We start from the raw sequence: 22688 nt of genomic DNA, 5'->3' as shown, positions 1-22688 counted from the left end.
AGGCTAGTTTCTAATTTATTAACCAGTTGACAATTTCAATTTTCATGTGTTAATATCTCAACAAAGAAGGGGATTTCCGAAATACCGTTTGAAATCTTGCACGTTCGAAAGATTGTGTCAATATCGCGTAAAAAAAATGTCAAGCTGGAGCGTCAGAGACGTTAAAAATCTTACCAAAAAACAACAACAAAAAAAAACCCTGACTACTTTATCAAAAGTTAAAGAAGGGGAGGTTCATCATCACTATCAACTTTTTATATTCTTGATATATTTTTTTAATTAACGTCTCATTAAAACCGAAGATTCACCAGGACTTTGCTTACACATCAGAAAGAGCTCAAGTGGGTGAATACTTTATGCAAAATGACAGGGCTCCTATAGGGCTGCAAATGACAGGGCTCTTTCATCGCGTATGAATATTTTTTGCGGGCAATTGCAGTACTTTAACCCTATCTTTGTATTCTGGGGCAGATTCCCCCCTCCCCCCCCCATAACATCGCAAATACAAAAATTATAACAGCGAGACTTGGAAGATATAGTACGTCCAAAGATGTTTCCTATGACGTGGTATTTACGTCAGGAATGCAAAATGGCGGCCATCTTGGATACGCCATCTTATGTGGTTTCCCCAAAACATCAGGAAAGGGGCAAAATTGAAAGAAACGTAATCAAAACAAATAAAAGAACACCAATTTGAGCTAAAAACAGAAGGTACAGTAAGAAAAGTAATTTTTCTTCATTTTAAAAAGGGCTTTTCCATTTTAGAGAGTGCTTATCAATAAGTCAGCAACACAACCGTTTAATGTGATCAATTCTTTTATTTTGTCATTTGCATTAGTTCATTTCGTGTTGAGCTCATAGGTCAGTTTCTATTATTAATTGCATTATCCAGCATCATACATTTCATGATACATTTTTAATTTTCAAATTCACCTATTAAAACCACAAAAGCAAGAAAAAAGCCGAACCTCGATGAATTTAAATAAGCCATTTTACCCTTAAATACCAAGCAATTTTGGCCTATGAATAAACCCAAATAATATATTCTATTTAAAAAACCTGTAGGCCATCCCCATTTTAGGCCATCTTAATGTCTTAATGCATGTTCAATATTTTTAAGCAAATAAAATTAACATTACCGATAAACAGCATCAGGCAACACAGCAAATAATTAAATGGTACAATCCTATCTGAAACAAAATTCTTGATTGTGATTGGTGAAGTTCAGATCTCATGATTGAAGAACTGTCAGGTGGGTGTCCAATAATAATAATAATTATAATTATCACATGTATCCCCCTTTAATTAGACACCAAATCTGCACAAGTCAATCAAATACATTCAAATATGTTTTTCTTTTCAATTGTTTATAGTCAACCAATAGAAAACGTTTTCAGTAAAAAAAGATAAAATTTCACATGGACTTTCAAAATCTTAAATAAATCCTCTCATTTAGTTAAAATAAAATACAAATGTTTTGAAAACCTGAGAGTTGTGCTAAGGTAGGGACGTTCAGCAGTGACTATGGCAACGTTGACTAAAACATCACTTTTGAAAACAAATTCCCATTATTTTTACTAGTTTGCGATTTTTATATCATCTGTTATAATAATGTATAACATGGCTGAAGTATCTAAGAGCTAAATAATATGTAATGGCTATCAAGTTCACATACAGAAATAAAATTTGCCATAATGTGTGTCCACAATCTCTACAACATGTTGAATATAGCCATTTCAAATTGGTGCTTTGCTGAAGAAATTGTATAATGCACTTGTAGAACTTAATTTTTTTGCTCACTAAACTTTTTGTTTTGTAATTGCCATGCACCATATTGGGTATGAACTCCTTTGCAAATTGACTTTATGGATTGAAATAGTTTTAACTCTACCAGAATGCTTTTTAATTAATGAGAAAAAAATAAGCCTCGCCAGCAAGGGATTCCAACATTTTAAAATTCAGAAACAACAATTCAATATTATGTCCCATACTCAATACTCTGCATGCTCAAAACTGACAAACAGTGGCAGTAAAAAATGAAACTCCAATTCATAGCAATATTTGCTTGTTCATTTAAAATCCACTGTCACTAGTTTTTTTTTCATTATTTTAAATATCCAATGCTAGTTAGTGTTACTAGTATCATCACCTTGAGAGAGAACATGACACGTCAACTGGTTTTGTCTAAGAACAGCCATGTCATGGAAAAAAAAACAACCTTCTTTGGTAAAAAACGTGGTGCAACATTTTGTCATGACACATTTGAAATTTGAATGAATGCTAAACAAAATTTTGACACCAATGACATATCAGTCTTTGAATGCCTAAAAGATTCATATCTTTGCCAAGGTTGAGCAGTTTCATTCCAATAAGTTACAAACAAACCACTTCACTGCAAAAGTTTGAGTAACAGCTTATTAAAATACGATGTTGCTGTTCGGTGACAACATAATTTACCAAATTGGGTTGTGTTTTATGGTGACCTGGCCATGCTAACATGCAATTAATAGTTACATGATGCCACAAGATGGTCTCCCATTATTAAACTAATGTTCTTTGTTCAGTACACAGGCGCCTTTTCTACAGTTCCTACTTTTCGCTTTCCTGACAATGTTCTTTTCAAGCAGACAACACACAAGTCATTGCCCTCCCGTGCCTCCTGGCTGACAAGATGGAAGCTTAAAAAACCGTGGGGTAAATCTTCTAAGATGTAAAGTTCAACATCCTTCTCCAAGGAACGCAGACGTCGTGCAAACTCAACTGAGTCGTCCAGTATAGGATCCAGTGTGCAGGCCTGCAGAAATGAACGAGAAATTATTACTCAAAACAACCACCAACCTTAAAATAAAAAAAAAAAATGGCTGTCTCAAACAATCACCCTGTCCCATTTTCCCAGATGCCAGAAATCTCCATCTCCAAATGATACATCTGCTTGACAATAACTGATTAGACTGTTCACAGTAACCCCTATTTTTCTGTGGGATTCTCAAGACTGGTAGGCTTCGATGGAGCTGCCACCATCTTGCGCGAGCATGATCTGGGGAGAGTGTCTAAACTACCGAGGGAAGCGGGAGTGGGGAGGCGGTGGGATAAATGGGGACGATTGCATGACGTGACGAGCCAAAGAATGTCTGCGTAAGGAGGCTCATTTCTTAGGGTTATGAATATATCTGAATATTTCCTTGTTCCTTGTCCCTATAATAAATTCCCAAGGGGGGGGGGGGGGTGACTTCCAAATAAAATTGATGGGGGTGATCGTCAGAAATTTTAAAAAGAACCCCTAAAAGGTACCATAATTCTGTTTTATGGGCGTGGTTCGAACAACTTTTTACCCCTAAGAGGTACCAAATCAATTGCCTGTCATGTACTTTATCTCATATTTTTTGGATCAATACCCTAAAAGGGACCACCATACCCTTGAAAGAAGTCATTTTAGATTTTAGCACCCTAAGGGGTGCCAAACTAAAAGGCACAACGATCACCCCTGTCACTTTTATATGGGAGTCCTCCCGGGAATAATTAAACTCCGCTGGAGCTGGCCACTACTCCACTCTCTAATCAGTGTATGAATGCAGAGATTTAGAAATACAATTCTCATTACTCATTAATAATTCATCACAAGAAAACAAAGAAAATCACTACCGTGACCGTGATTTGGATATGTGATCCTAATTACCATGAAATTTTCCCAACTTTAGCGTTGAATTTCTCCAAGAATTATTGCTCATTTGAGAAGCCATATCAAACACTCAAAAGTGTGTTTTAAAATCAGATATCCAAACACCTCAAAGTCGTTTAAAAAAACTCGGCTGTGCCTCGTTTTTCAACCTACTTCTCAGTGTTTGGATATCTGATAAAACACGCTTTCTCGTGTTTGATATATTACTTGAACCCAGTTATTTCTCACTGGTTCATTTCAATGTTACTCCATTTTCCTTGGAATTGCCTTGTTTATTTACTCCTTTACTATTGATTATTTTGAAAACGTAAATCAGGTCAATTTTCAGCCTGGGCTGACAAAGTTAATGTCTCTGAATGACAACTTGGGCTGGCATATCATAGTTTGTAAATCAGCTTTAATACTCTCAGCTGTATCGAACAGTTACAGTCAAATTCCACGTCACGCATGACCGGTATTTTTTAAATTTGAATGGAGTTTTGAAATTTACATGTCAGTTTTGAACATTGCCAACGAGATTTCAGAGTTCCCATAGAAATTACCCTAGGTTATAGACGGTATGAAGGTATGACTTTTTCTTTACATAACAGAATTAAGTATTTCAAGAATAACAATTGTTTCCCTTGAGTATTTTGAATGCATCTTTTTCAGAGAGATTTCCATTCAAATGCCGGACATTACAAAGAGGATCTCAAATGTTCATTTCATTCTCAGAAGTACAGGTCACGTGTGACGTAGATCAACAGTACTGTAATGTTTCAAAGTTAAGGTTTTAACAGGATCATTGAAATAATTTTCAATGTCAGTTCACTTACTACTAAATCAATTGGTGGCAGGCTTTTCAACATTTCATCAGGTGCCAGGAGTGGTGACATGTATGGGTTCTTGGCAATAGGCAAACACACTTGCGACATTGATGTGGTCCTCTCATGGGGCTCCTCATCATGCTCTGGCACCTCATCCTCAGCCAGTGGAGTGCCTGCTTCCAGGTAGGGTCCGTCATAAGGGGCCTCAAGAGGGAACAAGAGGAGCTCCCCATCGGGGCTTCCTGGCCGTGTCTCGACAACGTTCACCACATGACACTCCTCTGTGTCACTATGGTAGTGCACTGCTATGTGCTCTGCATCATCTCCTCGGCCATGTTTGCTTTTCTGAGGACTCAAGGGTCGGCTAGGGATGCTGTCTTCTGAATGTCGTCTTGATTGTGGATGCTGTGAATGTTCAGATGCAGCACAATCACTTTCATGCTCCTTTTCACGATCTAATAAACTGTTCTCACTGCCATGTTCACCATGTTTATGAACTTCATTCTGATGAAAATTATTTTCCTGACAGTACACAATTCCATTACAGTGCAGCGTAAGTCTGGAACTTTGATTTCCAACAACTGCACTGGCATTTGACATAGGCACACCGTTGCCAGGTACTGACTGTGGTGAGCTTACACAGCTATGGAAACTCTCAGGGCTTGCTTCCAAATAGGTGTTACTTCTGAGCTTGGATTCCTTAGATCCTACTCCAAAAAGACGCAACAGGGAGTTTGTCTTCTTCCTCCTCTCAACGACATTCATGGGTTGACTGGTTTTGCCTGTAAGAGACTTGATTGAATTCGTGGTGCAGTCATCAAAAGGTGACTTCCCCATACCAGAGTATGCTGCTAAGCATCCAGCCAGCACACCTGTGGGTAGGAGTGGGTCCATGAGGCTCAAGAGGCGTGATGGTGAGGGTACCCACTGCACATTAAAGGGTGCATACGCAGCCAGGATGGAGTCTGGAACACGGATGCCATACTCTGCTGCACGCATGCTCATTGAAACACACAAGTTACCACCTGAAACACACAGAGGGGTTATAACATGTTAAGTAAAACTGATAATCAGAAACAAAAACTGGACACAGCGTTTACAGTAGGCAACCCCAGTTTTGAAGGCTAGAATAGGGACTGTACTGAGTAACTGCAGTGCTAACAGTTGTGTGTGTGGCTATGTACACAGATCTGTGAGAAGCAGGTGTTGCCTAGGCTTGCTGGCTAGGGAAGGCCGATGCTGTTACAAAAGCGGTAATCTGGGATACTTGCCTTCGTACTATTAAGGGCGGTGCTTCCTTTTGCTACTGCGCAATTACATTCTACACATCTCGAGAAGCTTAGACTGTGAGTAGTCTCTTTCTTCTCCTAAGTTCTGTAGCGCTTGATGGATTTAGGGAGCGGCGAAGCTGCAAGCCACGAGAAATGCAGGCACGGAGGGAAAGAAAAAACCTTCCTCGTTCACTTTTTTAATTTGCATTATGCTGTGCTGCAGCATCACCTCAATAAATTTAAGGTTACAGTAAGAGGACTTAACATGTAATCTAAATAACCTGGTTTAATACCTGCAGAATCACCAGCTACACAAACAAACTTTCCAGTGGTGCCCAAATTGTGAAAGTTGTTCAAACACCAGGCATAAACAAAGAAGCATTCTTCCAATGCACGGGGGAAAGGTGCTTCTGGAGCCAGTGAGTAGTCTATAGACAAGATGGGAACACCCAGCTCCTTAGCCCATGAACGAAGGTACATCTGAAAAGAAGTGGACACTCTTTTAAATTATAAACAAATGTTTGAATAACAAAGGGGTACATGTACCTGGAAAAAAAGCGTTAAGTGACTTCTGATAAAATGATGGATTCTCCTTCCAGATTGCCTTGTATTTGCTTGTGAAACAAAAGGAGAATTTGACCTTACATCAAAAGTCACTAAGGGCCTTATTCCTTGCAACCCTTCAATTTATCAACTGAGTTGCAAAAATGAATATGAATATATGAACCATATTTGAACTGCGGGTGAAGGATTAAACAGGAGAAAGGTGCAGTTATTTACGCAATTTAGGGTTAGTTCTTTTGGGATGATCCAGATTTATAAAGGATCAATGATCCAAGATCACTCAGATCATGGTGCATCAAAGAAACCGAGGAATCCTTGCCCAGAGTGGATTCCTCGGTTCCTTTGATGCACCATGATCCAAGTGATCTTGGATCATTGGTCCTGATCTGGATCATTCCAAATGAAATCAATGTACCCTTAGTTCAGCAGTTGCGAAAAGAAAGCCTGAAAAGAACAGGCTTGAACAGGATTCAAACCCATTAACTCTGCGATACCGGTACAGTGCTCTACCAACTGAACTATCAAGCCATACTGGGAGCTGGGAGCTGGTCATATTGTGATTGACCAGTGTAAAGGGATATTACAAATGCTGATGTTTTCAACACCTAAACCCTTGTCCTTTGTGCCTCCTGATTTTGGCCAATTTACCTTGCAAGTATCATAAATGAAGGGGTGTGTGGAATAAGGCCCCAAGTGACTTTTGATGTAAGATCAAATTCTCCTTTTGTTCCACAACTGAATACAAGGCAATTTGGAAGGAGAATCTAGCAACTGATCAGAAGTCACTTAAGGCTTTTTTCCAGGCACCCCTTCAAATGTAAACATAGAAAATATAGTGTGCATGTGATCCTACCTCATGGGATTTTGAAGACTGGGCCACAAATCCTCCGCCGTGTACATGAACCAGTAGACCATCACTTTTGGGTTTTTGCGATTGGCCATTGTGAGTTGTGCCATCTTTGCTCTGAAACCAGAACAAGGTGTCATCAGAAAACATGTTATTTATTAACCTAAATGTCAATCAGTGAACTGTGTTCCAGGATTTCAAACTAATAATGAAAAAGAAATTTAATGCATACCTGCCCCTCCCTCCACTCAGAAGACAAAAGTCGCACTTGAACTGGAGCCAGACCTGACCAAGAGCAGGGTGGGGCAATACTCATAGCCTCGCCATTGGCTCTTTGGAGTTCAAATGGGTCTGGAGCAATGAAGAACACTCTGTTTACTTTCATTGCTGAACCCACCAGCAGTGGAACATGCTGAAATGCAACATAGCAAGTAAAGGTGTTGTTATCCTTGGGTGAGAAATAACTCCTTGGTTCCCAAATCTTGAATGACCCTTCACACATTGAATTAATTATTTTAATGGCCTTAGCTCCAATGAGTCTCTTATAGCTCAGTGGTATAGCATCCAAACTAGTAATCAGAAGGTCTTAGTTTAAAATGATTTCCTTTTGCCGAGTATGCCAGTGTCTACTTAGGCTGTGGATAAAATCCTTAAGTGTGACTCTTTGAATGAAAGCTATTTTAATAATATAGCACTTTTCCTGTGGTGGTTCTAACATTTGAGTTTGTGGATGAAATTCTTAGGTGTGACCCTTCAAATGAAAGCTTTTTTAATAATTTAGCATTTTTCCTGTTGTGTTGTTTATTGTCCTGTACAAGTTGGTTCTCATGACATTGAGTCTGTGGCTAAAACCCAACTGTGGCTGGTCATTCAAATAAAAGCTACTGAGCAGTACTTTCCTGTTGTGCTGTTTATTATGCTGCACAAGGTGATTCTAACTCTTGAGTCTGGGTGAAATCCTAAAGTGTGACCATTCAAATGAGAGCTACTGAGCAGTACTTTCCTGTGGTGCTGTTTATTATCCTGCACAAGGTGGTTCTAACTTTTGAGTCTGTTGGTGAAATCCTAAAGTGCGACCATTCAAATGAAAGCTACTGAGCAGTACTTTCCTGTGGTGCTGTTTATTATCCTGCACAAGGTGGTTCTAACTTTTGCGTCTGTTGGTGAAATCCTAAAGTGCAACGTCACCATTCAAATGAAAGTTACTGAGCAGTACGTTCGTACGTACATACATGGTGATGTTTGTTAAGCCCTGGTCAAACGGTGCACAATAGTCAATGATAGTCGATGATAGTTAAAACTTGTACGCTTGTTTGACCACCAACTATCATCAACTATCATCAACTATCATTCACTTTGATTGTCCTCAAATTCTTCATGACAGTTGATGATTGTTTTTCCCGTTTGACCACACACATGATAGTCGATGATAGTTTTCTGTCAGCTGTTTTTCCTCCAGCACTCTATAGATTAATTTTCTGTTAGTTCTTCCAACAACTGAAGTAAAACTGAGCAGACTAGGCTGCTGCCCCCTTTTGCCGCCAAAAATTCATCCATGCGGACTTTTGTAAGTTAATGCGACGCCATGTTTACAATGTGTACACTCAGCAGGTGCCTGATGCTAGGGGCAATACAGCAAACTATCCACGGGTTTCAAGAGTTGCTTTGAGCCCTTTGACCACCGACCTGATAGTTGATAATAGTTGATGATAGTTTTGACTATCATCGACTATCATCATCTATCATGTGCCATTTGACCAGGGCTTTAGGCTGTACACAGTGGTTCTAATTTTGGAGCCTGCCATGAGTGGTATCCTGAAGTGTGACAGCTGTTCATATCAAGGCACTTTTAAGGATTTAATCAATGTACCTGGAGTCCATAACCTTCTGTTAAACTCCAGAAAGCTTTGCAGAATTCCATGTTAGTTTTCTGTGTTACGTCCACGATCTGTTTTGCTCTCATCTCTGGGTTCACTGTATACTTGCCACTGCTTAAGAAGGATACTGTAGCCAGTGTCACACTGTTCATTTTGTGCTTGTGATAGCCCTCTGCAAATGATGCCATAGCTACACAAACGACTTGTAAGAAATTCCGCAAGCCAGTGGTGAACTAAAAATGGATGCAGTGAAAAAAAGAAATGTAACTTGATTAAACTCTTGCATAAATGTCCTGATCTTAACAAAAAAAAAACAAGCTTTATTGAATGGCCATTAAAAAGCAATTTTTTTTCTGTTAAGAAATAACATCTTTTAAAGTGCAACTGTGATCAAAATTTTCCCTTTCCTTTTATGTTCAGCAATTGAAAGTATACTGAGGAGGAAAGTACTATCCACACAAAATTTAAGTTGTAAATTATTCCAACGGGAAGCTTGATTATTTCAAGAGTATTATGGAGGAGGAGGGGAGTGGATCGCTGTACACAGGCTACATTTGGTTTGCCACCATTACTCAATTAAAAAATGTCTCCCAACCACATGGAGAGTTGGGCTGAGTAGAATGTGACGTCATCTTATCCCTTAACTTCTCAAGGTCTCGGTTTTCGCACAAAGCTGTCCGAGAATCTGAATTTCTTTTGCAAGGCTAAGAAAGCCTCACCATATTGCAAAGTCTCCAATTAGCCATTTGCCACCCATATTTAAAACAGGTGAAAACAATAAAAATAATGACATTGGGAGCTGACCACTTAAAAGAGGTCAAGTTTACAGTAAATAAAGGGAACAATAACAATTGATGAATGCTACTCAGCAGAAACCATTCCTGGTCCAGGTTATTTGTGTATTGGTGCACATTTTTTCCTCTGCTGTAAAATAATGTCACTTAAGGTGTCTGAACACAGTTTTCACCGGTTTTAGTTAGTGACACTATTAAGCGCGCGCTAGGGTTGTGGTATGCAAATACGGCGGTCGATGAAGTGATCCCTCAATTTCACATGAAATGGATGATAAAGTTAAATTTTGTTCTTAAATAACTAAGTTTCTCGTTTCTGAACTCTTTTTCTTTTTTTTCCAAGTAAAAAAGTCATTCACGAAGACTTTTTGCATGCTTTTCATCTTTGCCGTGAAACCCAATTAAAGCCACGCATGCGCATTTGACCAAAAATTTGTGACTGGTTGTTTTCGTGGAAATGAACTGTTTTCTAAGGAAACGCTCATTAGAATTTCATGACATTTGGCATGAAAATAGTTCCCTAAAACCGTAACTCCCCTACAAAGAGAAACCTAAATCTAACAGAGGGTATCTTCACAAAACATTAAAATGCAAAATCAATATTAAAGGGGATCTCTCTGTTAAAATTACATGAAAGTAGTGCGACTGTGTCAGTGTTTTGCGAGTTTTTCTGGATACAAAAAATGGAAAAAATCTAATGAGTGCATTTCCTAAAAATAAAGGAAACCTGCTATTTATGGACGTTCAATAGTTAGCTGCGTTGCCATGGAAATGGTACTTAGCTCAACAAGACGTACCAAAATACATTCCTTCTGAGTTAGTCTTACACCATGCCAATTTTGGGCGTTCAGAAGTACATAGTTTCCAAATAACGTCTTCTAACACCTGTACACTAGAAAACTGTATTCGGCCACCTTAAGCCTAGTTGGTTGTTTTAACACTTTCACAAATTGCTGTCACCAAGACAATGACATAAAACAAATGATTACAATGAAAAATGCACCAACTAACAAACAATTTCTATGTATAAACCAACTATGAGAATAAACCTACTAAAAGAATGTTTAGAAAAGCACTCTATAAATATTACCTTGCTCAATATCAATGATACATTTCCTTGCTCATAATTTATTAATGATACTTTATTCCAATTATTTTTGATTCTCTTTGTTTTTTGTTTTCCTTCTGCTATATCTTTCTTATTTTTTCCATTCTCCTTAGTTACTTTTCTTATCAATTTACTTCCTTTAAAGGGGCACAGTATTAGTTTTACTAGAGGTGCCCCTCTACTCACATCTCCTCTATTTGAATTGAATTTTTGTGCTGCGTGTTAGTCTGATTTTAATATCTCCAACTTTTGTGTTTTGTGTTTAAATAACAGTAAGAGTGGAGAGTATAAATAAAAAAATGTCAAATGTCAACTATGAGAATTATGTGCAAAATTTTTGGTATCGATATCAATCATTGATTAATTGCTACCAAAAACTTATCACATCAATTTATCAAATTACAACATGTACACACATGAATTTATATTTATAGGTAGAAATTTGACACCTAGTCTTAAGTACACCTATTAAAATGAAACCTGTTATGGCACTAACAGGTACATAATTTTTATGTAAATGTTACGGTTTTAATACAATCATGATTCTGATATGGCTCACCTGAAAACCCAAAGTTCTTCCGTAAAAGCATTCTCTATCCAACTGTTCGACTTCTAGCATAACTTTAGAGTCAAAACACTCGGGAAATAAGTTGTCTGGTACACTGTCCTCAACAACGATCTCCGCAAACTGTAGCAATTCCGAGGTTCGCTGGAAAAGATTTGCAAACGCCTCCACTTCCAAACTGTAATGATGTGAACGAAAGTAAAATCTGTCTCGATAAGTCTGACAATAAGCAGAAAGCTCTGTAACAGAGCGAATGCATTGTTCAACGAGTTTTATCAAGCTTCTGTATCCGTTGCCTTTCACGTCGCTGCTGTAGTCGTATAATGGTGCGGTCTTCGCGAGTAGGATCACACTTTCTTCCAAAGCATCGATCGTTGTAAGCATCAATTTAAAACCATCATAAAACTTCTTGTACACCGCCTTTGACATATGTTGTTCAAAATATTCGGTGTTGTTGACAAGGATACGTTTTAGATGCCTAAAAAGCAGCGGCAGGGAATTGTAGTCTCCTAAGTTGTGGCTGTCGGAGACCGGGGAGTTCGTGTCTGTCGCCATCTTGAAAACGCCGATCTGTAAATTAGGTTGGTAAACTCAATTAAGACGAAGTTTTAAAATTTCCCTAATGCTCTCGATTTCATCAGAGTCCTCCACACAGGTGAATTTCGTCTTCCAGCCAGCCAGCAGGAGAGGATTTCTCATTTGCAAATAACTTAAAAGAACCGGACAGCTGAACGGGCGGCATATTTTCCGTACCAGCTAAACGGCAGCAATCAAACACAATCACCAGCACAATTAATGGTTAGAAAACCAATCTTCAAGGGCGATTTGTGATATCTCCAATATTTTCCCTGATAAAACGGTCTACACCTTGCTTTTAGCAATCTTTTCCCGCAAGCAAAACATACAACCCACAAAACGTCGGCATTTAGCCTCGCTCGCATGATGTGAAACGTAAACATGGGACTGGACACCTGGACAAACCTGGAACAGAACTCAGCGAAATGTCATTTTTATATTTTTTTTATACGTGTTTTTTTATTATTATTATTATTATTATTATTATTATTATTATTATTATTATTATTATTATTATTATTATTATTATTTAATTTTATATATTTTTTCGTTATTGGCAAGGCGGGCCAAAGACTAAACCTAATTTTATCACCAAAAAAAAAAAATTCTAATAATAGTTTTGGGGTTCGGGTTGGTGTTTGCATGAAACCAGTCATGAAACCAAGTTTTTACCTTAATACTATACATGCGCCGTTTTTTTCTTTTGCTATTGGCTTTGCCGATCACGAAGGCAGCCTACTTCTTTGCCTGATAATAAAATTTGGACGGATTGTTGCGTCCAAGTAGCGAAAACTCGACTCAGTTTTGTAATTAAAATGAACATATTTTTTTTGCTAAAAAGGGCGCTAATTTCAGTGAATATTCAATGTGACATGATGAGCAACAATTGACGTGCAGTTCATGTAAAGCCATTGTAGTGCGTTGCGATAAGTCGTGCGTTGCTACTAGTAATCAATACAATGAGCCAATCAGAGAGGAGTATGGAGCACGTGGGATGAAGTAGCGCTCTTTCCAAATTCGTCGTTGAAACTTGTTCAAATTAATTTATTTGACTTTTTTTGGCACACAACTCGGACTAAGGTGAACAGAAACATATCTACCTTCGTTCACCGGAATATCGATGGAAATAGCAGTAGAGCACCGTGAATTCAGCGGTATATTTGAAGACAAGTGTAGAGGACTATAGCAGGTTAGTTGCAGTCACCGTTTAAAAATTTTGCGTCGTTTCAGCTTTATATTCTTTCACACATACATAAATGTCGAAGGAATCTCGTCAGATTTGCTTCTGTGAATTTATTATTTTCTCCGGCCTGTTTGTTCACTTCAGTTTTCATTGTAACATTTGATGTGAACCGTTGTACATTGAAAGTTAAGCTTTCTTATTCTTTGCAGAAATTTCAAGAGCAAGAGAAAAAAAATTCAGAGTTTAAGTTGCCGTACAAAGCACGTTGTCAGGTCGGCACTTGCGAACAACAACAATTCACTGCTTTTAAAGCCATAGAAGTTTAAAGGTAATTCTTGCTCTAATTCTATACCCAAAGTGAAAAAGTATGTTTGCTTTCATTGCTTTACGTCCTAAAAAATTGTGAAAGATTTCCGCAAAGCCCCAACATTAATTATACATGCATCAATATCATACTAACCCTCTTACACAAAGAACAAGTATGAACAGAGTATGAGTCGCAAAATATATACATAAGTAATGTGTGGGGCTGTGCGGAAATCTTGCCAAAAACTGAAATGTAAGTTGCAGTGCTATAGCTCAGAGCAACAGGAACAATGTAGCGGTTTAGTAAGTACTGAGCGTGCACAAGTTTACTGTTCAGCTAATTTGTTATGGGGCATTCGGCATGAAAATTTTCGTGGATATCAAAACGGTAACTTCATTTTCCAATGAAATGCTGAAAGTTAAACGCAAATGCACAGCGTTATTAAACTAAAAATACATAATACAGAGGTGAATAAATGGCTGTTTATACACAAAGATGCACCATGCAAAAACTTAGTCCCTTTGATAGATCAGTCCATCCAATTTGCTTTTCATTTGTCGGTGCAGGTGAAGATCAGAAGAAAAACTGTGTACTACTTCAAAACCTTAGCTCAAGTTAATAATAATAATAATAATAATAATAATAAGAAGAAGAAGAAGAAGAAGAAGAAGAAGAAGAAAAAGAAGAAGAGAAGAAGAAGAGAAGAAGAAGAGAAGAATGATGATGACGATTATGATAATGATTTCTGATCAAATTTGAGCAGCCTAAAATGATTAGACTATTATAACTAGACTCTGTAAGCTTTACATACTTAAAGAAAAAACAACTCTTAAAAATATATGCGGATAATAATAATAATAATAATAATAATAATAATAATAATAATAATAATTTCTTTATTTAATTAATAATAATAATAATAATAATAATAATAATTTTATTAATTAAATAACGAATATTAAAAATAATTTTACAATCAAGCATGACTCTAAGCGTCCTGTACAAGTATGGTTGCATGCAATAAAATTCAATAACATAATTGAAAATCAATTTTTGCACAGTATTTATATTGTGAAATGGATAAAAACTCAAGACATTCTCAGTTTACATTGCATTATATAGCCTATGAATACAAAGCTTATAAAAATACAACGCGATATTCTTCTTCTCTCCTCTTCTGCTCTATTTCCTACTTCATTTCTCACTTTCAATAGTTTAAAAAGCGTCAGAAAGCCACCTAAACTCTACGGACTACCAAAACTGCACAAACCTAACATACCCATGCGACCCATAGTCTCGTTCTGTGGGTCCCCGACTTACAAACTATCCAAATACTTGACGACTATACTGAAACCGTTGACAAACGAATCCCGACACAAACTACAGTCTACCGAGACCTTTATTGACGCTATCAAGACAGTACAAATACCTGACGACTACAAACTTGTGTCTTTTGATGTAAAATCACTGTTCACCAGTATTTCACTTCAATTGGCTCTAGACTGCACTGCTACCGCCATCGAGAACTCCACGACAAAACTACCACTGCCTACAGATGACTTAATGGACTTACTGAACCTCTGCTTAACGTCCACGTACTTCCAGTACAACGGAAAGCACTACAAACAGTTACACGGAACAGCTATGGGCTCACTAGTTTCTGTTGTTGTAGCAGAAATTGTCATGCAGAATATCGAGGAACAAGCCCTAGCAACCTACAAACGGACACTACCGCTATGGTTACGGTACGTAGACGACACCTTTACAGCAGTACACAAAGACGAAATCGACGATTTTCACGAACACCTTAACAGACAGAACGTTGACATACAGTTTACTAAGGAGATCGAAGAAAATGGTAAAATACCTTTTCTAGACTGCTTAGTTACCCGTAACAACAACGACAACCAACTAAGTACTACGGTTTACAGGAAACCAACACATACTGACAGACTACTGGACCAGTCATCCTACAACCCAACTTCTCACAAAGCAACGACTATACAGACCTTAACAAGGCGAGCACAACTGGTTTGTGACTCACCTGACAGACTCGCAGACGAAAACAACTACTTAGACAACGTTTTCAACAAGAACAACTATTACAAGGACTTTGTTAGACGTAACACTTACAAGAACACTGAACCTAACGTCACAAACAACGATGCGACTCCCGTAACTACTGTGACTATACCTTACGTAAGGGGCACTTCTGAGACTATCGCACGGATTCTACAACCCTACAATATCCGTGTAGCTCACAAACCTATAACCACTTTACGACAACTACTGACGAAGGTAAAGGACAAAGACGAACCGAACCGCAGACAGGGAGCAGTTCACAAGATCAAATGCTGCGACTGCCAGGCCACTTATATTGGTGAAACAGGCAGAAATTTAAACGTACGACTGACTGAACACAAACGGGCAACTAGAAATGGTGATATCAACAATCACATTGCTGAGCACCATTTACAAACGAACCACAGAATCGACTGGGACTCTGCAAAGTGCATTACCTTCAGTACAAATTACTATCAACGACTCACTCTGGAAAGCTGGTTTACTAACTTAGAACAAACGCCACTCAACCGTTGCCTACAACTACCTGCACCATACAAACGACTTATCGACTAAAACAACGAAACAGACAAACAATAGACATTTTACTAACAATAGACCCACGGACTTTTTTGACTAACAAAAGACGGATCGAAACGCACCAATCACTTTTTACAGTCTTCACAGCCAATTACATCACGGCTTACTGACAAACGACCAATAACATCTGGACTTCCCTTGACCAATCAGGTTAACAACCAGAGACGTATATACCACCTACTGACGTTCCACAATTCACTTGACTCTGAAGATGACTTCCGCTCAGGTTGTCGAAACGTCAGTCAAAGTCACCACAAACAGTCCTTCTCAGGACTACACTCACCCAGATGATCATAATTTACGTACTTATGACATGACTCCTGGGTTCAAGCCATTTACAAATAATAATAATAATAATAATAATATTCACATTTATTCACGTGCTATTCTAAGTTTCGCTTGGCTCACAGGTTACGCTATGCGCCCTGTGTTGCTTTCTGATACTGTGCATACAGATAGTTTTACTGCGGATAATATAGCGCCTTATTCAAACGTTTTAAGGATAATAAATAAATGTAGGGCAGACTCAAGACTCTCAAATCTTCCTTTCAAAATATAGGTAAAAATAGATAAAACTAGACAATGGTTTGAATTGTTTGGTGATGGTGTGGTAACAATATTTTTACCACAACTGTTTCTAATCTCGCAATCTGATTGGCTAATTTTCCGTTGTCGATAAGAGTCTAGACAACGCTGCTCGCGTCAATCAGCGCGCGGAAATTTTGACAGTTATTGTAAAAATTTTTTTTGACGTTGATATTGTGGTAAAAAACAAATCGAATGTGGTTTAGCGTTGTCTGTACTCGGCTGCGCCTCGTGAGTCCACAACATTTTGACCACTGTGATGACGAATATCGTTGTCGATAAGAGTACAGACAACGCTAAACCACATTCGATTTGTTAAATTGAAATTATGTTTTGCTTTTAAGTTTCAGTTTTCTGGACCTCCTTAGTAGACGTCTTAGCGAGATACATTACTGCTCCAACATAACAGTGAAGATATGCTGAATATCCGTGGCTCCATTGCATCCAGCGTCACAGCATACCCAATGGTCTTCACGCTTATGATCAGCTTCAAACCCACGGCGCGCAAATGGTCCTGCCCAGTACCACAGTAAACCCAGTTGCCAGCCCCCAAACCATGGTTCCGTATTGGCCAGACTACCTTCAGCCTCGCCTCAACCAAGGCAAAGAAAACATCTTCAATATGGGCAGGAGCCCATTGGTCAGTCTTTTCCTTGTGGGTTGGGAATGGGGGTTAAATAGTAGCTCTGGATGAACCTTACCAAAGCACACTTTACCCACACACATTCGGCTTGACGTCTGCGGACTTCTTATTCGGCTTAACTTAACTGTAGTTTAATTAGGTAATGGGTCCCCAGGGTATGGTTCGCGTTCCTCCCCTTGAGCCCCCTGTAGGTTGGGTTATTCGGCTAGGAATCGGATTTCATTCAGTCGTACTTTTTTCTTCAAATTTTTCGTCTTTTGTTCGATGTTTTTTCGATCGGTACATTTTTATCGAGTTCATCGGTTTCAACGCCGACTATTTTCGGCAACACGTCGTCATCGTCATCATCGTCTCCGTGGCGTTCTCCCGCTTAGTTGCGCGAAATTCAATTGATCTATCACGCTCCACTTGACAGTCCAAGCGCTGTACAAAGTGAGGCTTTTCATTGTAAGGTTCAACCAGACTTTAATTAAAAAGTAGAATTTAGTAAACTGGAGACGCAAGGCCATTCAACTGTTGTAGGGAGACCTTATTTGGCCACTCCTTACAAGTTTAATGGTTTTTCCAGTTTAAGGTAGATAGTTAGCCAGGCTCGCAGTTTTGGTCGGCTATTGTCTTTCTGAGGCGCCTCGTAATTGCCAGGAAAATTATCCATACCGGGTTTAGGAAATTTCATGCAGGAGAAAACGAGCAAAGACGGTAGCATAGCGCCAAATTTGCGAGCGTAGATCAGATCTCAGAAAACTCGTGACTTCACAACACTATTCAGACCGGCTTTTTCAGTGCTTGTTGAGTTTTTTTCTTTTTTTTTTTTACCAATTGGAAGCGCTCCCCCCCTCCCCTCCCTTGCGTTCCTCCGGTCTGAATGGGGTTATAATAGTTAGTGGGGCATCGTGGGAAAATACACAGACCTTACTTTAAATTGTTTAAACACGTAGCCTTCGCCGCAAATCTACGACGGAGAATCATCACAGCATCTGGAGCCGCACCATAGGCAGTCCAACAGTTAGCAAAGATGTAGATAGTACAGTAGTTTCAGGATTATAAAGTGACAGGCATTTAGAAGGCTTTTCTTACTATGGCAGCGTGGACAATGAGACGAATACGAAAGCCAATTCGTCATAAGCGAATTCACGTATATCTGTTTCTTTGTTGATCTTGCCTCGTGGGAGGAGTCTTCTCTGCAATTGAGAAAGGCCTGCATTGCACCTTGTGGGCGAGGGAACTTAGATCGTCTACAAATTGTAGGCGTATGTAGTCTTCCCAACCTATGGAGACTGGTTTGGTACGAAACATCCCTCAGACTTCACTGGTCCTACAATGGTACTACACTGGCACTGTATTGGCACTGCTTTGGTGCCGACCGGTCGAAGAAAGAAGACCAAAGATCATCTCGCGTCAACGGTAAGCTTAGGTAGCTAAGGCAGTCAGTGAAAATAGACGAGGTACGAGGTAGCTGCCAAGACGGCGATGGAGGGAGACGAAATGCCAAGGATCCGGACCCGAAGAAGGTAATATCAAATCTTTTGTACTATGAACGTATTTGACTACCACGCCCTACATTAAATTTTCCTTTCGCCTGGCAATGACTGTATTGCTCGAAATGAAAAAGACGTACTCGCATCCATTCTGAAGTGATTATCGTACCTGTAGTCAAAATACCTTCTTGTGCAAATGGTTTGTTTCTTGAATTAGGAAGAAGAGTGTAGACATTGCAGACAGCATATAGCACTGCTAATTACAGTTTAATCACAGCTGTTTTAACTTGCGTTGCAGGAGACGCTTCAAGATTGGCTTGTGAAAATCTGCGAGTAAGACTATATTCAGGGGAAAGGAATTAAGATTCTCATAGCACTGGCGCTACTTAATTGAGAGGATTACATTCGTGCGCTTAGCTCTTCACTGCAGTTAACTCCAAGCAACGCATGTTAAATCTGCTGTATTGTAAGTAATAGGTTTCGCGATGGCGTAATTTGGATATGACCACTGCAATTTCATCTTGAATCCCAAAATTACTTCAATTAGTCGATTAGATTTTAGGGATGTTTTCTTTCGTATTTGTGCAGCCTAAGAGGGATAAGGCCTTAGACAACTTCAAAAATTCAGTCATATAAATTGGACCCTGGTAGTTGTATTCGAATGACGTTGTCGTGAAAACGTGGTATTGGCCGGCCGGCACCCGTCCCAGGTAAGACTTGTCGTCCACTCAAGCCTAACATCGCCAACCTGTTACGACAGGAGATTGCAACACAACCATGGAGGATCTCTAGCGTGGAGAAGCAGTCTGGCATGAGGTACGTGGGTTAACCACGTGATACAGCCACGAAGCTGTATCACCCTGGAAGATAACACCAGTTTCCAATCACTGCTGAAAAAAATCGTCCGTGTTACCATATACCCGAAACGCATCATCGTAGAAAGCATTGGTTGGCAACGATGTTATCTTCCATAAAAAGTTCGGTCCGGATTTCGATTTGAACTTTCGCTCTCATTCGGCCTTCGAAAATCATTTTTTTCGGCTTTTCGTTACGATTCCGGTCAATTCGGCTTTCGGCTTCGCGCACAATTCCTGTGCTGCAAGCTCAAGCTTGGTATCAACTGTCTTGATACCAAGCCACAGCTGATCTCTGCGTAACGTCCAGGGGCCCTGGAGTGTTCCATTTACTCGGGTTGTCACGTTTTACGGACACAGGAGCACTCTTTGGTTTTCCTGGGCGCTAAATTTTTCATGTAGGAGCGCACCCCCTCGTATACTTTATTTAGGTCCTGTGGCTTAACTAACATTACTTTAAGAAATTATGTAACTAATGCACTTAGGAAAATAAAACTAAAAACTGTGTCTTGTGTCTTTATTCTGCGTCTTTTGTCTTTATTCTTAAACTGCGGCTACATAACTAAACAGTACTAACGCAGATCTTTCAGTTATTTCAGGAAAAATACTAACCAAATGATTCGGTTTCAGGAAACTTACGACGACTTTTTTTTCTTCAAAGAGTCAACGTCTTTTTCGGCGACAACAGCTACGATATTCAATGGATGCAGTTGATTCAGTTTCAGGTAACAAACGACGATTTTTTTCTTCAAAAGAGTCAACGTCTTTTTCGACGACAACAGCTACGATATTCAATGGATGCAGTTGATTCGGTTTCAGGTAACAAACGGCGATTTTTTTCTTCAAAAGAGTCAACGTCTTTTTCGGCGACAACAGCTACGATATTCAATGGATGCAGTTGATTCGGTTTCAGGTAACAAACGACGATTTTTTTCTTCAAAAGAGTCAACGTCTTTTTCGACGACAACAGCTACGACATTCACTGGATGGCGTTGATTCGGTTTCAGGTAACAAACGACGATTTTTTTCTTCAAAAGAGTCAATGTCTTTTTCGACGACAACAACTACGACATTCACTGGATGCGATTTGATTTGCGACTTTTCTAAGTAAAAGTTGCATGAATGTAAAAGCCATAAAATGGCGCTTCATTTTAATTTCTTAAAATAAAACTGAAAAACAAAGACTGGATACGTGTTTTATTCGTGTCCTTGTGTGGTTAATTAGGCAACTAACGTTTTAGTTTCAGGCCGAAAATTCAAATCATCTGGATTTTGAAGAATTCAGAGTACTTCGCGATTGGATTCGTCTCCACTTGCTGAAGCTTCCGAATTTTCCATTTCCATTTTTTTTCTTCTTCATCCGGTGTGACTGGCTTTTTGGAATGCGAAATCATGATGCGTTTGGTCTACTTACGGCGATAAGATGACTCATCAAGTTCCTCCAGTCAGTTTGCTGCGCATGACACACACACTGCAGATGAGCTACGTTATGATCCACTTGCTGAAGCTTCGGAAGACGTCCACAGAATTTCCCTTTTTTCTCTTCTCTATCCGGCGTGACTTTTTTTGGCAATGCGAAACCAAGACGCGTGAAGTCCACTTACGGTGATCAGAAGGATCCTCGAGTTCCTCTGTCTGGAGAATACAGTTGATACGTAACAGATGTCCAATGGTGAAGGTCTTGCGTGCCACGCCCTGAAGTTGGATAACGTTAACATCCACGGTATTGAACGCGAGAGGTAAGCCACATTCTATTTTTTCTCCTCGTTTTAACAAATGATACTCTGAACTCTTTCAGTTCCTGTTCCGTGCGACGTATGTTTGCCAACAGCCACTTCTTGAACCCCCTTTTATCAACTGAAGGCTAACCGCTACTCAGATAGCTTTGGAGCAGGTACACAAAACTGTGAGTATAGCATAAGCAACCTTGTGGTTTCAGACTCGATCATTACACCAGAACGGATGACAAGGAATCGGGATGAGGAGTGTTAATGATTCGTGCAACCCAGTGTATGTAAGCCCAATGGCCGGCTCAGCGGTGCGAACCAGTTTATATTCTCAACAACTGTTTGGTACTTATTAGAAACTCTAAGAAGCTGCTATCTCAAGAACACAGACAGCTGGCTTAATGAGATTCCAACCCGATATCTTCAGTATAATTGGATTCAAATTAAACCCAGTTGACCTCTGGTAGTGGTTCTTTTTTCTACTAATTGTGCTGTGTTATGTTTGACATTGAAATGAAAGCAGGTAGATCGACAGCTAGAGAAAGATCCGTGAAGCCTCAATCAGACTGGATTGACTCCCAAGATATCATTATGATATGGCAACTGGTGCACTTTTCTTCCATTTGTGTTCTGGTGGGTACAGGTAAGATGGCTTAACAAGATGAAAATCCCAGACAAAGTTCCATGGCTTCAATCAATTGAGATTCAAGTTGACGTTTGTGGGTCTAATTTACCTTCCTATACTTACAGTATTGTGTTCATTTTTAAGGCATTTGAAGGGATCAAAAGATTTTAGAACAATGTTTGTGGCCTCCATAGATTCAACCGAGCTTGTGTAAACAGTTTCAGCGTGTTTAATACAGGTTAAAGTTCCGACTGGAAGCTAGGGCGGGATTCAAACCTGTAACCCTTATATGTAGCCTCCGTCAGTTAAATAGCTAATTTTTCAAGTAGGACAACAAAGGCAGTATAAGTAAAACAGGAAATTGATTTAATCTGCTCCTACTAGAGTAGTTTCACTATTACAATTGCTTTTTTACAACTTGTAATTTTGACCAGAATTTTTCAGGACTTTTCACACAGCGTCCTCGTCTTCGTTTTCGAGACACATTCCTTCCAATCCTGTGAAGAGCTCTATGCCGTTTCGCGGTTTCATGGTATTTTAC

At 39.2% G+C, this 22688-nt stretch overlaps 1 protein-coding gene and 1 long non-coding RNA gene across 2 annotated transcripts; one reads left to right on the top strand and one right to left on the bottom strand.

The window, feature by feature from the left end:
* Positions 1 to 798: 798 nt before the first annotated feature.
* LOC146469171 (hormone-sensitive lipase-like) lies at positions 799 to 12420 on the bottom strand. Its single transcript, XM_085123808.1, has 7 exons — positions 11503 to 12420; positions 9038 to 9277; positions 7400 to 7579; positions 7174 to 7284; positions 6050 to 6236; positions 4495 to 5510; positions 799 to 2794 (listed from the first exon to the last, which is right to left on the bottom strand). Exons 1-7 carry the CDS (start codon positions 12061 to 12063, stop codon positions 2561 to 2563), a joined length of 2529 nt encoding a protein of 842 aa, XP_084979934.1. The 5' UTR covers positions 12064 to 12420; the 3' UTR covers positions 799 to 2560.
* Positions 12421 to 13083: 663 nt separating this feature from the next.
* LOC146469170 (uncharacterized) lies at positions 13084 to 18231 on the top strand. The gene is made up of 3 exons (XR_014867331.1): positions 13084 to 13273; positions 13477 to 13595; positions 17165 to 18231. It is a non-coding gene; the product is annotated as an uncharacterized LOC146469170 (long non-coding RNA).
* Positions 18232 to 22688: the final 4457 nt, after the last annotated feature.

The sequence above is a fragment of the Pavona decussata genome, unplaced genomic scaffold (genome assembly GCF_977016875.1).
Source record: "Pavona decussata unplaced genomic scaffold, jaPavDecu1.1 SCAFFOLD_127, whole genome shotgun sequence".
NCBI lineage: Eukaryota > Metazoa > Cnidaria > Anthozoa > Scleractinia > Agariciidae > Pavona > Pavona decussata.
Note: the sequence above shows the minus strand (reverse complement) of the source record. Positions and strands in the feature narration are given on the sequence as shown.